Raw genomic sequence first — 14,446 nt, 5'->3', positions numbered from 1 at the left:
GAAGCACTTGATTCTTGTACGGATTAACACGCTGGAGGCTGCATGTCTAGCAGGAAGCACACTGCATGACTGCTACAGACTGAGGAAAGAACAGGTGGCTGGTCTATTTTCATAGCCCGGATTAGTACGAGCCGTTACAATGAACAGGCTTAAAGACCATGCAACTGACCAATCGAATCATGGCATACCTAACATGATATATATCTACATCAGTTAATAATACATAATCTTAGATACTATCTGAAACAAGATATGATGTTGTACAGATCATATTATTTTTCGGTTTGTTCACAAGCCTGGTCCTGCACAATGACAGCGATTCAGACGTTTTGTGCCGACTTCGGAGTTACTAGGCACTTTATTGAGAAGGGGTAGGATCAACAGAAGATAAGGGGACTCCATCTCCATCATGCTCTTCCGCTTTCCAGATGAGGCACGGTCAACGTCAACAAGACGGAAAATATAGTCAGGTCTTCAAGATCCAGCCAGAGGCGAAGCTTGAAAACCTGTTAAGTGAACAGCCCTGTGTAAATAGCACCCCAGCCTACATGTTTGCAGGGAGTCAAATGAAAGAGAATTTCGTGGTGGTTTAAGAGCGTTTTAAAACAAGAAGCTTCACCTGTTACAACAGAGAGGTACCAAAGACATACCTTTTCAATGTACAGGTCAGCTCACAAGCGGAGTGGCTGGTGCCACGAAAAGGTGCTAGCCTGCATAACTGCGTCACCCCCACGGGGCAAGGTGTGTAATGTAATGCAAAAAGGACTTGTAAAGTGCAACTAATGCTCAAGAAATGAGCTTCTAGGTGCTAAAACAGCCTAAACAGAACATCCTTGAGAAAAGCCATGTTGTTAGAGCTTTAAGAAATCTCGCTCGGTCTATGGCAGTTCTATGTTTCATTGGAAGTTGGTTCCACAGATTTATGTCTAAAACTGCTGTGGAGTGGCCCCCTCTTCGATTAACTCCAAATTTAGTGGTTGAGGGGAGTAAGCGACCAGAGTTAAAAGACCTCAATGCACTTGGGGGTAGAAATAGGCAGAGAGAAGGATTTGCAGGTTTCGAGGGCTAGAATTGTGCACCACTTTATGAACATGGAATAGATTTAGAATTTGACTCTTTTATTTTTATTAGCAGTCAATGAAGGTCTCCGAATTTGGAAGCGATAGGACATTATCTAGGGAGATTAAGTAAGAGTCTCAATGCTGCATTTTGAGCCAGTTGAAGGCTGTGGATCAGACTTCGAGGGCGACTCAAGAATAGTGAGTTGGAATAGTCTTGGACAAGATTTTGTTAAGGACATGCACCACTATTTTCCTAGCTGTCTGTGGGAGAAACCTTACCACCTTTCTGAAAGGTTTTATGCCGAAGCATTATGCCTTAACAGAGTTGATTTGTTACTTAAAGGATCGTCAAATTTAATTCCGAAATTTCTAACCACTTCAGCAGAATTAAGGGGGAGGACTGAGCTTTGTAGGCCAGCTAGTCAAAGAATTTGTTTCAAAGCCATGTGCATTGCTCACCATTCCTTTTGGGACACAGGCCCCTTGATCACCCGCGACCTAGTCACCCATTACATACCTACCAGAAACCGCCGTTCTAACCAAACTTTCCTGGCGACACTTCCCAGAATAAAAAAGTCCAGGTCAGGCGGCAGGACGTTCACCTATAACGCCGCTAAGTCCTGGAATGCTCTCCCTCTGCATCTCAGAGCCAATTCCAACCACTCGTCATTCCGTAAGGAGTTAAAAACCTTCCTTTTTAACCTTCCCTACTAGGCCCTCTCAGCCACCTTATTAGGTTCCTCTCCAGTATTTATTAGCGCTTGGACGCCTCTGGGCAGCAATTCGCGCTCTATAAATATACTTCCATTTCCATTGGTCGATAATTGTTGGGTGCTACCTAAGATAAGTATCTCCGTTTTTTTCAGAGTTACATTTTTGGCAGTTATCATTCAGCCAAACTGAAATTGAAATCAAGACATTGCTTGAATCTCTCTTGGCATGAGCCTTGTTCATCTGCAATTGAAACTATTAGCTTGATCGCATAAGACGATATTTTGAAGCCAAAACTACGAATCCTGACTGCCAAGGGGATTATACAGATACTAAAGAGCATAGTGGCTCAAAGATGAGCCCTGTGTCAAACGTTTTATCAGTCCGTGCTGGATTGCCGTATAGTTCTCACCACTCTGGGTTAAATTAAGCATAGTTGGGACCACAGAATTGTCTATCAAACTTGCCCAATGTTTTCAGACACATAGGGAGTAAGTTTAGAGTCCTTTCTGCCTTGACTCGTTTACCTAGTTAGCCATTTTCCCCTGTCCAGGAAATGAATGTCCAACATCTTTCTTTGATGAACAAAGAGACAAACTTGCACTTCCTGGGCAACAGTCACTGGGTGGATGAGCCTTCCTCTAAAGCAAGGGAGGGTCCTGCTCCAAGCATTCCACACAAGTAACAGTGGCACCTCCTTGTTCAGGTGGGAGTCCATATCATTTTTGTCAACTAAGGTATCTAACCGATATCATATTTGAACTTTCTGCCTGTGAGTATAGAAGTCTTCAGAGTGAGAAACTGGGAGTTATGGTCAGTAGATGCTGCAAAAGATTCTGAAATAGAACACAAAGCTCCATCTATCTAGAAGACACACCAATAGAAAATGGATGAATGGAGTGTGATGAGAGTAGGTCCTGAAGTATTTTGATTTTACAAACTATAGTCATTTTTCAAATATTTTAAAGAACTCGTACCTGATTTCTTGCTCATGAACACTTAAGGTATGAAAGTGATGTTTAAGAATCAGAATTTCTAAGATGTAAAATTGTGACTTAATAGCTCATTATGGGCAATGCCGGTGTGTTTAGCATTGCTATCTGAAGATAAAATACTCCTCAAAATTCATTCTTTAGTTCACACAGTATACAATTCAACCGAGAGAGCCTCTATAATGCAGCAACTGTACACAAATACCTTAGAAGAACTTAAGTGACCTCAAGTAGCTCCATTTCTTAAATCCGTAATCTCTAAAATTGTGGCAAGCTCCAAATTACCAACCTCAAATAGGAGCGAATCCCACATATTAATGCCTAATGTGTTGCTTAGGTGACTATTTTTCGATCCCCGATACGCAGTGATGTACCCCATCTAGTCAAGCTACAAAATAAGTCAGACTTGTTTCAGACAAAGAGTTTCTAGCAGACATCAGTATACGGTGATATTCTTTATCCCCTGAAACAATTGTGCTCCTTTACATTGAAATAAAGACAGGCCGGCAACTAAAGTCTAAAGACTAGGAATCCTCAGTAAATGAGATTCCATCATCCAATTCACAGGGTTCCTGTCTGCTAGTATTTCTATCACTGGAAGTAAACATGCACTCTCTGATTCAAAGTGGACTTGCTCCAGACAAAAATCAAGAAGGTCAGAATTCGAGTAGTTGAGGCTTTATCTGATTTTTTTGGGCCCTCAGCCAAGTACTGTCAATATGCATACTAGACGGCAGTTCTGTAATGTTTACATTACGGAGTGGACCATTCTAGAAGTGCTCACAATTTTTTTATTTGATAATCTGTTGCATCGTCTATTTCTGCTGCCTGTATTCATTGATAAAAGAAGTGAAAGAGGCTCTGGACAAGCACCCACTTTGTTGGTGAGTCTCTTACAAAGTTGGCCATATCTTTAGAACAATTTGTCAAACTGCAGCTTCCACACTTGTGAATAGCTGGGCTCAGCCAGTTCAATCACTGAACTCCCAAAGGAAAGGTCTCAGGGGACAGAAGAAGAAGATCAAGAATCTCCATCTTTATTTGTTCTACCTTTGTTAAAGGCGTGAGTGGTATTCAGAATGCCTCAGTTTTGAAGAGATATGATTATATTTTCATCTTCGCCTTCACCTACTTTTGTTTTTATTTGATATTTTGTTTTGCTCTTATAAATCAAATGCAACCATTTTACTAAATTCAGCCATGGGTCTAATTAGGGAACCAAGGGCATCACCATTTCAGCTTGATGAACTTTGTTGTAACTTAATCAGTAGAAGAGTCATGGTATGCTTGGGCGAACTGATCATCTACAGTGAATGCATGGCAGTGACAACTCAAATCCAGTACTTAAGGACCCACAAATGTTATGCCTATGGGGCAATAGTACACATTATTGTTACGCTGCACTGAATTAGCAAGGGCGACCCAAAGGAACAAAATGCATCAAATCCTTTGCTTCAAAAATGTGTGCAGAAGATCATGCTTCCTATTCAAAAGAATGAAGGGAGTCAGGACACTTTCTTCTGGAAGTAACTGATTTTGTGCTGTATAAGAGGATCAATGAATCAAATCAATCGTAACATGTTGACAACAAAAGTTATCTGACATCTATAAGGTATAGAACCTTCTGCCCTTAAGACAGAGTTATGTTATGAAGCTTCATGAGTGCATGATACACCAGTACGACCTGCTTTTTTTAATTGCCCTGCTGACAAATCATACAGGAATTGTGGCGGTAGGGCCCTCTGTGACTAACACGTCTTCCATGCTGTGACCAGTGACTATCATGAATGCTATTCTACAGTTCAGGGAACAGCAAATAAATGTCTCTGCTCCATGAGTAACAATTTCTACGATGGACTAACCCTGATGTCACCCAGTACACAACCAAGGTGAAAGCACTGCAGACAAATATAACTCCACTAATATTTCAGTAATAACTTTACAATTCTTGAAAAAGCTAAAATAAGGACATGGAGTGCCCAGAATCTTAGCCACGGGACGACTTCTACTTCTTGCATATGCATCAACAGGGAGAAAAGTCAAGAACTGCAACCAAACCATTCATCTTTATACAACTGTACAGTACATACCTCATACCAAAAAATATTGGCATAGGAAAGGGTAATATATGTTTTATTGTTATAGTCGGCAACCTCAGCTTCAGTTAGATCATAAAGAGAAACCTTCTTAGGCAACAGAATGACACAGTTCCTAAGATAAAACGCCAATACCAGAGCCTGAAAATTAGCTGGCCCGATATCAATTTATGGATAACCAGGAGATGGAGGATAGTAAAAGTTTGCAAAACTGAAATATTGCTATTAATTTCAAAATCACCTTTGCCTTACAATTCTGATCAGAGGCATCAGCACTTCATCCCCTTCCCTTAACCCAACAACTGCAGTCTACTTACTAAATTGCATACATTATTTTTTAATATACGTGTTCGAGAGATCATGAGTTGATTCACTCATATGAAGTATACACAAATGACTGTTTGATTATCATATGCGTGAGAATCCATATTTGGTCATTTCAATGCACTGGACTGAAGGTGCGAAATAGTCACCCTCAAAGTAGTACTCACACTCTCATAACATCTCAAGCAAGAAGACCTCAAGAGAGGTAAAATTAAGCTACTCCCGAGGTGCTAAACTGGTGTTCCTTTTATACAACTACTTACATTCATGTGGGGCAGTTGGAGAAAGTTATGAACGTTTTCATTTTTTGTAAAGTGGCTTGGTGGATAGCGGAAGCAATGGGAGGGGTCTAAAGCAAAACGCTAGGCCGGGAGGAAACTGAAGCAATACGTGGGAAGGCAGGGATACACCGAAGCAACACTGGGAGGCTGGGGAGATTCAGAATCAACATGGGGGAGGGTAGGAGAGAGACAGAAGCAACAAGAAGGGTGGCGGGGGGGGCACAGCAGCAACATGGAGAGGCATTCGGGTGAGTGCAGCAGGGAAGGGGGCGAGGAGAAATGCCCAAGGACAGGCAGCAGGAAGCAGAGAGAGAAGTACATGAGGGAATTGGCACAAATAACAAGCACTCAGGGTGTTTACACAAAAAGGGAAAGGGATTAACTGACAGAATTAGCAGAGAAATATGAAGTAGATCTATCCAAGAGTATTCCGTTAAAGAAAAGTTTTAGGGCACAGTTAGAAGAAGACGCGATTTTATAATGCAATCCTCAGGAATGAAGTTGCACATTGCCGAACTGGTTAAATGCATTTGGAAGTGGAACGATTTTGACAGATTAGAGAGCAAATGGGCGAAGAAGCAGGGAAGACAAAAGAAGCAGTCAGATATTACAGAGGTAAACGGTAAACCACTTCCATTACCCCCAGATGAGGCTTTAACATTGCCTATAAGGGATATACCAGGTGGAGGATATGTTCATGTGCCATGGAGTCGAGCTGATCTCATGACATTCACAAATAACTTTCCTAAACTGAGAAAGAATCCTGCCCAAATGTATTCACAGGTTGACAGGTTTCTGAAAATTTCGAAAGTTCTGTGGATAGATTTTAATATCTTTTTCAACATTGTGGTACAAAATTATCTATGGACTGAGTGTAGGATAGCTGTGCAATGGCCTCAAACAGAGCCCCCTAGAGATACACTTACCCGTGCACCTTTGCCAATAGTAATGACAAAGCATGATGAGGTGATTACCTTTTTGAAGGAAAAGTTACAAGCAAAAGGGACATTGATTGGTTGAAAATTAACAGAACAGCTAAGGATGATCGGCTGTTACAAGCATTCAAACAATACAGTGGACAAGAAAATCATGAAAAAGGAGTTATGGGGAGCTTTGTGTCACAGATCGTTTTTGGGTTGCATCCAGATATAAGTATGCACAAATAGAACAGAATGTGATCTGTAGGCAGACAAAGGATGTAGATGAAATGCTGAGGCATATTAAATAATGTAGCGATGAACAAGAGATGAAGTAAAAGACTCGAAGAGAACTTTATGTTGGCACAAACAAAGCTGGCTCAAAAAGGGGTTCAAAATCAGCTGCATGTAGTAAATGTTGGTGGAATGCAAGGTGATGGTTTTAAGAACGGTTGTCAAATGGTACAAGATGGAGCTGGTGTCCCACAGGGAAGAGATTGAGGTGTCCGGTTGATCCAAATCCAGGGGTGGATGTTGAAGAGGTTGACTCCTTGTCATTATTGTACACGCTTGGGCATAGGAAGAGGGAGTGTAACTAGAATCCTAACCAAATAAGTGGTGATGGGCAAGTGTAATGTTAAATCCAACACAAATTCAGAATCTCCCAGGTAAGGTTCCAGTTCAGCGAATGCCAACCTAAAATCAGTCACAAGTCTCTATGATGCAGGTCCCACAAGCTCCAATGGCCCCACAGAACACGGGTAACCCCAGATTTAATATGAATGAAGCACCAAGGGAAAACCCAAATCATTTCTAGAATCAGAATCATTTTCAGTAGTTCACTATGTTTGAGAATGAGAGCTTTGACTATGAATTCACAATGACTGCACCCGAGGAGGGTGGAAGATTGCATACTTGGCACAGTCATGGAGATAGACCCCAGCAGTCTATTTGTAGAAGGTGAGGTAATTGGCCATCAAGTGTCAATTCCAAGTTGCAGGTGACACAAATAGGCAAATAACTAGCCAGGTTTCAAAGAAGGTTCCTGTAAAAATAGGCTCAGTTGAAGAAGATCACCAGTTTGTGGTGGGTGACTCTTGTTGTGTAAATCTGTTAGGAAAGGATCTTTTGTGCAAATTAAATTGCACAATTTACAGAACACCAGAGGCAGTCGAGTTTCAAACGCACTATGGAGTTGTTGAATTTAAAATGACCAGACCAGGAACAGCTGTTAGATTGTTCCCTGTAAGAACGGTAGAGGATTTACCGCTCGATTTAAGAGACACTTTAAAACCTGCAGTATGAGATTTTTCAGGGAGGGACATCAAACTCATAAAAGGCATAGAACCTGTTCAAATAACGATTAAACAAAATGCAGAATTCATGAGAACACCACCGTGCAATCTTACACCCGAGACAGTTGTTGGAATCACTCCGGTAATTCAATCAATGTAAATACAAAGAATTTTGAGAGAAATAGTCGGAAGTCCTTGCAATTCGCTGATTATGGGCTTACAGAAGCATAACAGCAAGTACAGAATTATTCAGGACTTACGGAAAATTAATAACAGTCATTTCATGTTGTCATGTGGTACCAAACTTATCTACAATATTAATTCGGATTCCCTGTAACCCAGAGTGGTTCACGGTTGTCGACCTCTGTCAGGCTTTCTTTTCTATCCCATTACATGAGGACAGCCAGTTTCTGTTCTTGTTCATATTTCAAAACAGAGTTTTGGCACAGTGCCGCGTCCCAGAAGGGTACACAGAAAGCGCTGTACTCTTTAATTGGAACTTGAAAAATAATCTTGAGACTTTACATATGCCTTATAACTCAGTTCTTGTACAGTACATTGACGACCTACTTTTGGAGTCAAATACACAAGAAGCGTGCAAACAGGATAAGATTACTTTGCTGAATCATTTGGCTGAAAACAGACAAAGTGTCCCTGAGTAAGTTGCAATGCTGCCAAAAAGTCCTGTACTTAGGACATATTGACAAAGGAACAAGAAAGGTGTCAGAGAGAGAATTACGGCGATTTTGAAAATGAATCCACCTAAAATGCAGAAAGAAGTCAAGCTGTTTCTGGTAAAGGTGGGCTACTGTAGACAGGGGATACCAAACATTTCCCTACTGTTCAAGCCTTTACTGAGGCTGACACACAAATATGTGCCAGATCCGCTTCCATGGAACGAAGACTGTTTTAAACGTGTTCCTAGACATTTTACGGGCATTGAGGGACAACTGGAAGGTAGATGTTGGTGCACTGGAGGACGACAATTGGGATGAGGAGTTGCAGGGCCCTAGGGTGGTGGCGATTAGAGCCGGATTTTGGTTTATTCAGCTGAGCATCCTACACAGGTTGTACTACTCTCAGACACTCCTGCACAAAATGGGGAAGGGCAATTCTACACTCTGCTTGTGGGGCTATGGTCAGCAGATCTCCTCCTTTCATACACTCTGGTCCTGCCCGATCATTCAGCCCTATTGGGAGGGAGTAACTCGGATAATGGCACAAGTGCAAAACTTAGAGGTCCCGCTGGAGGCGAAGTGGCTCTTGCTTAATATTGAGGGTGAGCAGGCATGGCCTAAGTACCTGAAATTGTGGTCAATGGTGGCAGCCGGAGAGGCCAAACGACACGTGGCATGTGGTGTCGCCACGCCCCCTAGGGACAAACACTAGGAAACTGACATGGATTGGTTCAAACAGGCAAAAAAGGTAGAGGTTTAGAGTAGAGGTTGCTCACAGATGTGGGAGAAGATACAAGGTAGCTGATGTTTATCTTGGCTAATAACACTGACAAGATAGAGATGAGTGTAGAGACTGGACCTATGCAGCACTGTGTTTCACGTTTATGGTGATGACCTCTCATACGAATTGCCCTCACCTTGAATTTACTGACACTCTTCTGTTGAGCACCCTACTAATTGTGAAGACTGTAAGGTTAATTTTATTCTTGTTTTGCTTTCTGGTGTGCAACAAATTACTAAAAATATATTTTTTTTTTCAAAGTACTCCTAGAGCTGAGAGAAAGTGTCTGTCGATCCCCGGAACTAGGAATGACTAATAACAGCTAAATGTTCACTTTGATTTGCAGCAAGAGGGTGGGCTGTGCTCTCTCATTGCTTACTCAATTACATGGAGACTCTGGGTGACCGGTGGCACCTTTTTCAACTACTCTTGTCCATGTTGCCACCGGACTGCCAGGCTGCCTTAAAACGGTGGTTGGTGTCAGTATTAAGAGAAGCGAGAGTATAGAGATGGGACATCCTTTTACAGTGAAGATCCCTCACTGTGGAAATTTTGCTCGCTCAAACAAAAACACTGTAACTGACAAACAGCAGACTTAAAAAATATGAACAATTGATTCTTGCTGCTGAAAATTTTACCCTTAAGAGATGTCACACTCTTAATACAGCTACATCATTCCCATTGCCTGAAAATGAGACTGATGGGGAAGAGGTTGAACACGACTGTCTAGATGTCACGGATTTATGCTCAGATCCAAAACCCGACATTAGGATGTACTCCCCGATGAGCCCCACTATGTCCTTTTTGTTGACAGCTCATGCCTAAAACTAGAATATGCGGAATTTGAGAAAAGCTCATACTGTCTGTATAATTCAGGAAGAGGTAGAAGCCTCCTGGCTTCGAGGTGTTACCTCTGCTCAACTGTCAGAAGTGGTCTCCCTTACAAAGAGCACGCTATCTTTCTGATCAGCTGCGTGTGACACTCAGTTGCATAAACATGTAATCCGAAGCATCTAAAGCTTTTGTGTATTCTTGAAATAGTCTAGAATAAATGTTTGATGTTAAACCCTATTCTGAAGCATCTATAAATGAAGCCTTAATTTCCTCTCACCTACTGTATGTGCAGGTAGTGTAGGCGCAGGTGTAGATCTAAGTACTTCTATCCCAGGGCTAATACTCATACCAACTGAAAAAATGATGATTCTCAGCACAATAATTATTAGTGTAATGTCAATCACTATTCTACATCTAACCTTGATAAGGAAACATGCTGGTCTGCATTCAGAGAGATATATATATATATAACATCTCTGAGAATGGCTACTTAATTACAATAAAGCTTAAATACCCCTGTACACAGTTTGCCAGAGTCGTACACGTTTGCTTTAGACTAAGAAGCGGTCATTGTACTCCAGTGATATGCTAAAGTGGACTTCCCTGCTATAAAAGGGGGCATACACAATTTACACAATTTTTGATGCACATGTCCCGTGAAACGAAGCGCTCATGTTTTGTTCCCCAAGCTTGGTCTAGACAACTCTGTGTATATTTTAAACAGGCCAGCCTACAATTAAAAAAGAAGACTTGCAGCAAATCACTATGTGGAATAATAGTCACATCTAAGCAATGCAGAATGTATATATAAAAGTCTCTTTAGAGAACAGTGGATTATTTTGAAAAATGTGTGGAACGCATGCAGGGGAGTAATGGTGCCGATATTAGAACTGTAAAACTGGATATAATTAAGACATTTAATATCTGTGTTTCAAGGCCAGACAGTGAATGGGTCTGGAGGCAATCAGCAGCAGCCAAAACCTGCATTCCTCTCTACAGCATTCAGTGTGGATGACAGGTTGTCAGTCATGTGTGTTCGTTGTCAAAGTTTGGGGTTTGTTTTTTAGATCTGCGCTCCAGACAGCTTTAGCAGTCTATTGGCAAGACCTGTGTTTTCAATACTTAACGCATACTTCGAGTTGGCTTTGAGTCGGCCCCTTGCTCTTGATTGAATGGCAGTTATCTAGCTCAGTTGTCTGCTCTTGCTTTGATGTTTTTTTCCCCTAATCTTGTGTTTGGTCTAACCAAAAACATTTTGGTTTTACTTTGTGCTGACTAGATGAGTTGTATCCTTTTGTAGCATACTTCAGAGACACTGGTTTAAAAAAATTTTATTTCCTTTGGGCACTTCATGGGATTGCATGCATTTCCTTGCTGTTTCTCCCTGCTCCAGTTTATAAGAGCATGTGTGCATTTTTATTTTCACAGCCACCCACTCGACTTTTCAATGCTTTCTGCCCTACTCCCTGTCCTGCACCCCAATCCAGCGACCTTGGATTTATACTTTCAGCACTCTTAACAGAATTTTGTTCACTTAATCAACATTTTAATTTATGGTTCCAACGCCCATTTTGCACCATTTTTCTGACTAGTATCTTCTATCATTAAGTAAACAGATTTTGTTCTGAACTTGTTCTGTACTGTATTGTATAAAATGTTGCACTGGGGCAAAACAATGTAGGTAGCTTATTTTGTTATACAGGTCTCTTATTATTGATCCCATAGACAAAACTTAATGCATTAACCAATGTTTGTTTCAATTTGTTATTTGTACTTCTTAACAGTTGTTGATCGTAATTAAATAGTAAAATATAGCTAGTGAAACAGGAGCAACTGCTCTTTGAAACTGTTCATTGTGATTCAGCGCTAAGGGCAAATAAGGGCCCTCCGAAATACCGTGAGAACCGGCCTGACAAGAATTAGATTAAGAACCAGGTCTGCAAGCAAACATTGGGTGAGGCAAGTCAAGTGATTGAACAACGACTTTGCGTTCAATTCACTTGCGCTCCAGGCTTGATTGTGCCCAACAGATTCTGTAACTACAGGCTGTCCGTGTAATCCGAGAGCAGATAGGCACTGCATCCCACCCACACGTCCAGTCCGCATCTGATCCTTCAGCCTTTACACGAAAGGTAACTAAATGTTTACATGCAAATTGCTTTAGTTAAGATTTTCTTCCATAACCACGAGGTAAGGCAGTTCAAGGCCTGGCTTAAAGCACTTTACAGGCTGAGACGTGTAAACCAAAGCCTTTAGCGGTTAAGTGAAACTACAAGTCCCAGTGGGCAAAGGGGTGAGTTTGTGGAGGAAAAAGCTAAGACTAGTTTTGGAGGCCAGAAAATAGCCAGGTTACTTGAAAAATATGTTCTAAGGGGCCTGTATCTTAGCAGGCAGCCTCTCAGAGCTCATACCTGCTCGGTATCCGCCTCCACGGCGGTGCCCATGGCCCGGAGCCCGGCTTGCAGCTCGGCGATGTCCACCTTCCCATCCTGGTTGAGGTCCAGCTTCTTAAAGAGCTCGGCGTACCTGGCCTTGGGATCCCCCTCACAGGCGGCCCGGGACAGCAGCAGGCTCCGCGCGAACGGCAGCATCGCTGCGACGGACGGACACACAGATGGACCGCAGGGAAGGGGGGAGCGGCACAGGCAGAGCAAGGTATAGAGTGTATACGTAATATGGACCTCGGTGAGCCGACCGGCAGGCAGTGTCTTGTTTCAAACGGGGGTGCACTGGGTTACCGAGGACTGGGGCAGGGGAGGAAGCAGCAAGAAGCGCATGCAGGGGTTGGGGAGGCCGGGGTATGACTTCCTCGGGCTCGCCTCTTTCTTCTCGGGGGCGGGGTCCAAAGTGCTGTAGGCGCAGCACGGCTGTCAGTGTGTCGGTTACTACTGATCCCCGAACACACACACAGCCCTCCTCCCCAGCAGAGAAACGAGGAGACGCCCAAAGGGGGAGGGTGTGGGGCTCCCGGGCTGTAGTACTGGCATGCGCCTCAGGGAGGCGGGGCGCGCGCTCCTTGCCAGTTGCAAAAAATGCGGAAACAAATGAACGCGAGCCTTGAGGATCCAGGAGTGTTTCGAACGTTGAATGGCGGAGGAGCTCACTTATTTATTTATTTATTTTATGCGTAAAAGCGCTTCACAATAGGAACAGCAATGATACATGAGGAGAAAATTACAAGTGAGCATGTTACAAAAGCAAACGTTACGTTACATGAGGCAATAGTGACAATTGTGCATGTATCAAGAGAAAACAAAATACAAGAGGTAGCAAACGATACCTTACAAGAGGAAAAAGTGACACGTGTGCATGTTACAAAAGCGTACAAAGTACAAGTAGAGGTATAAATTACTGCAATAAATGGCAGACACTCAAAACACAAGAACAAACGTTACATTACATGAGGCAATGGTGAAAATTGTGCATGTATCAAAAGCAAACAAAATACAAGAGGTAGCAAACGATACGTTACAAGAGGAAAAGTGATGTGTGCATGTTACAAAAGAGTACAAAATACAAGTAGAAGTATAATACTGCAATAAATGGCAGACACTCAAACCACAAGAACATACTGGGAAGGCACTTCTATAGTCATGGAGAACAGAATTTCCTATAATGGAAGGACTTCCTTCAGATAATAGAGAGAGCGTGAAATTAAATTTGGAAGTGTCTTTGAAGTGTGGTAAATAAAATTCCTTTACCGGGACTTAATTTGATACAGAAACATAATAAAATAGCTCAGTAAAATAAGAGGCAGAATCCGTGGTATTAGAGGTTCGGAATGGGCTTTATTCCAATGATCGATTATAATCGGTTGCTCCAAGTTCCATCACCACGGGGGTTCAGGAAGTGAAGTACATACTTTATTGACAAGAAATGATTTTTATAGAACATACATTACAATGAAGCGAATGTAGTAGGCGTAACAATTGATAAGGAAAATGACGATTCATATGCGTAACCGAAAATGGGTGTAATAAGGAGTAAAAAGGAACATAATTGGTTATGATGTCACATATAGGTGGATCTATAAGATAATACTTGGCATAGATGCGCGCGCAGCAGCATGACGTGTAATTGACGTGCAACTAGGGGGTGAAGGGGACTTGACATTTAGCTCTACATGTGGAGACAAAAAGTCTGGGGGGTCAAGTCAACCTAATCCCAAATCATATCTAACATCCTATGTTTAAAGAACTATGTTATCCACAAAAGAAGGACTCTCGGACAGAATCTATTCTATGCTGACTGTGCGTGCGTGTACAAGCGTCTAAGTGTCTACACTGAATGCGAGGGGGTAGGAATATTCCATGGTAACGGGGCTATGAATTACTTGCATGAGGACAGAGAAGCCGAGCCTTTGCTCGGTCGCTGGAAGAATGTTTACTTAAACTGCTAGACAGGAATGCATCGGCTAAGGAGTGAAGCAGATAATTCGAAGGTGAAATACAGTTCTTGGCAGAGAATAGGCTGATGT

At 42.2% G+C, this 14,446-nt stretch overlaps 1 protein-coding gene across 1 annotated transcript in view; it reads right to left on the bottom strand.

Annotated features, from left to right (window-relative positions):
• SLC25A24 (solute carrier family 25 member 24) overlaps nt 1-12,945 on the bottom strand; it is a 267,768-nt gene extending 254,823 nt beyond the window's left edge. Inside the window, exon 1 of the mRNA XM_085602241.1 lies at nt 12,381-12,945. Coding sequence (XP_085458367.1) covers nt 12,381-12,560 — 180 coding nt within the window. The 5' untranslated portion in view covers nt 12,561-12,945. The remainder of the gene's footprint in view (nt 1-12,380) is intronic.
• Between the last annotated feature and the right edge of the window lie 1,501 nt (nt 12,946-14,446).

Source organism: Triturus cristatus, chromosome 4_2, assembly GCF_964204655.1.
Source record: "Triturus cristatus chromosome 4_2, aTriCri1.1, whole genome shotgun sequence".
NCBI classification, from domain to species: domain Eukaryota; kingdom Metazoa; phylum Chordata; class Amphibia; order Caudata; family Salamandridae; genus Triturus; species Triturus cristatus.
The sequence above is the reverse complement of the archived record's forward strand: the minus strand, read 5'-3'. Positions and strand labels throughout refer to the sequence as shown.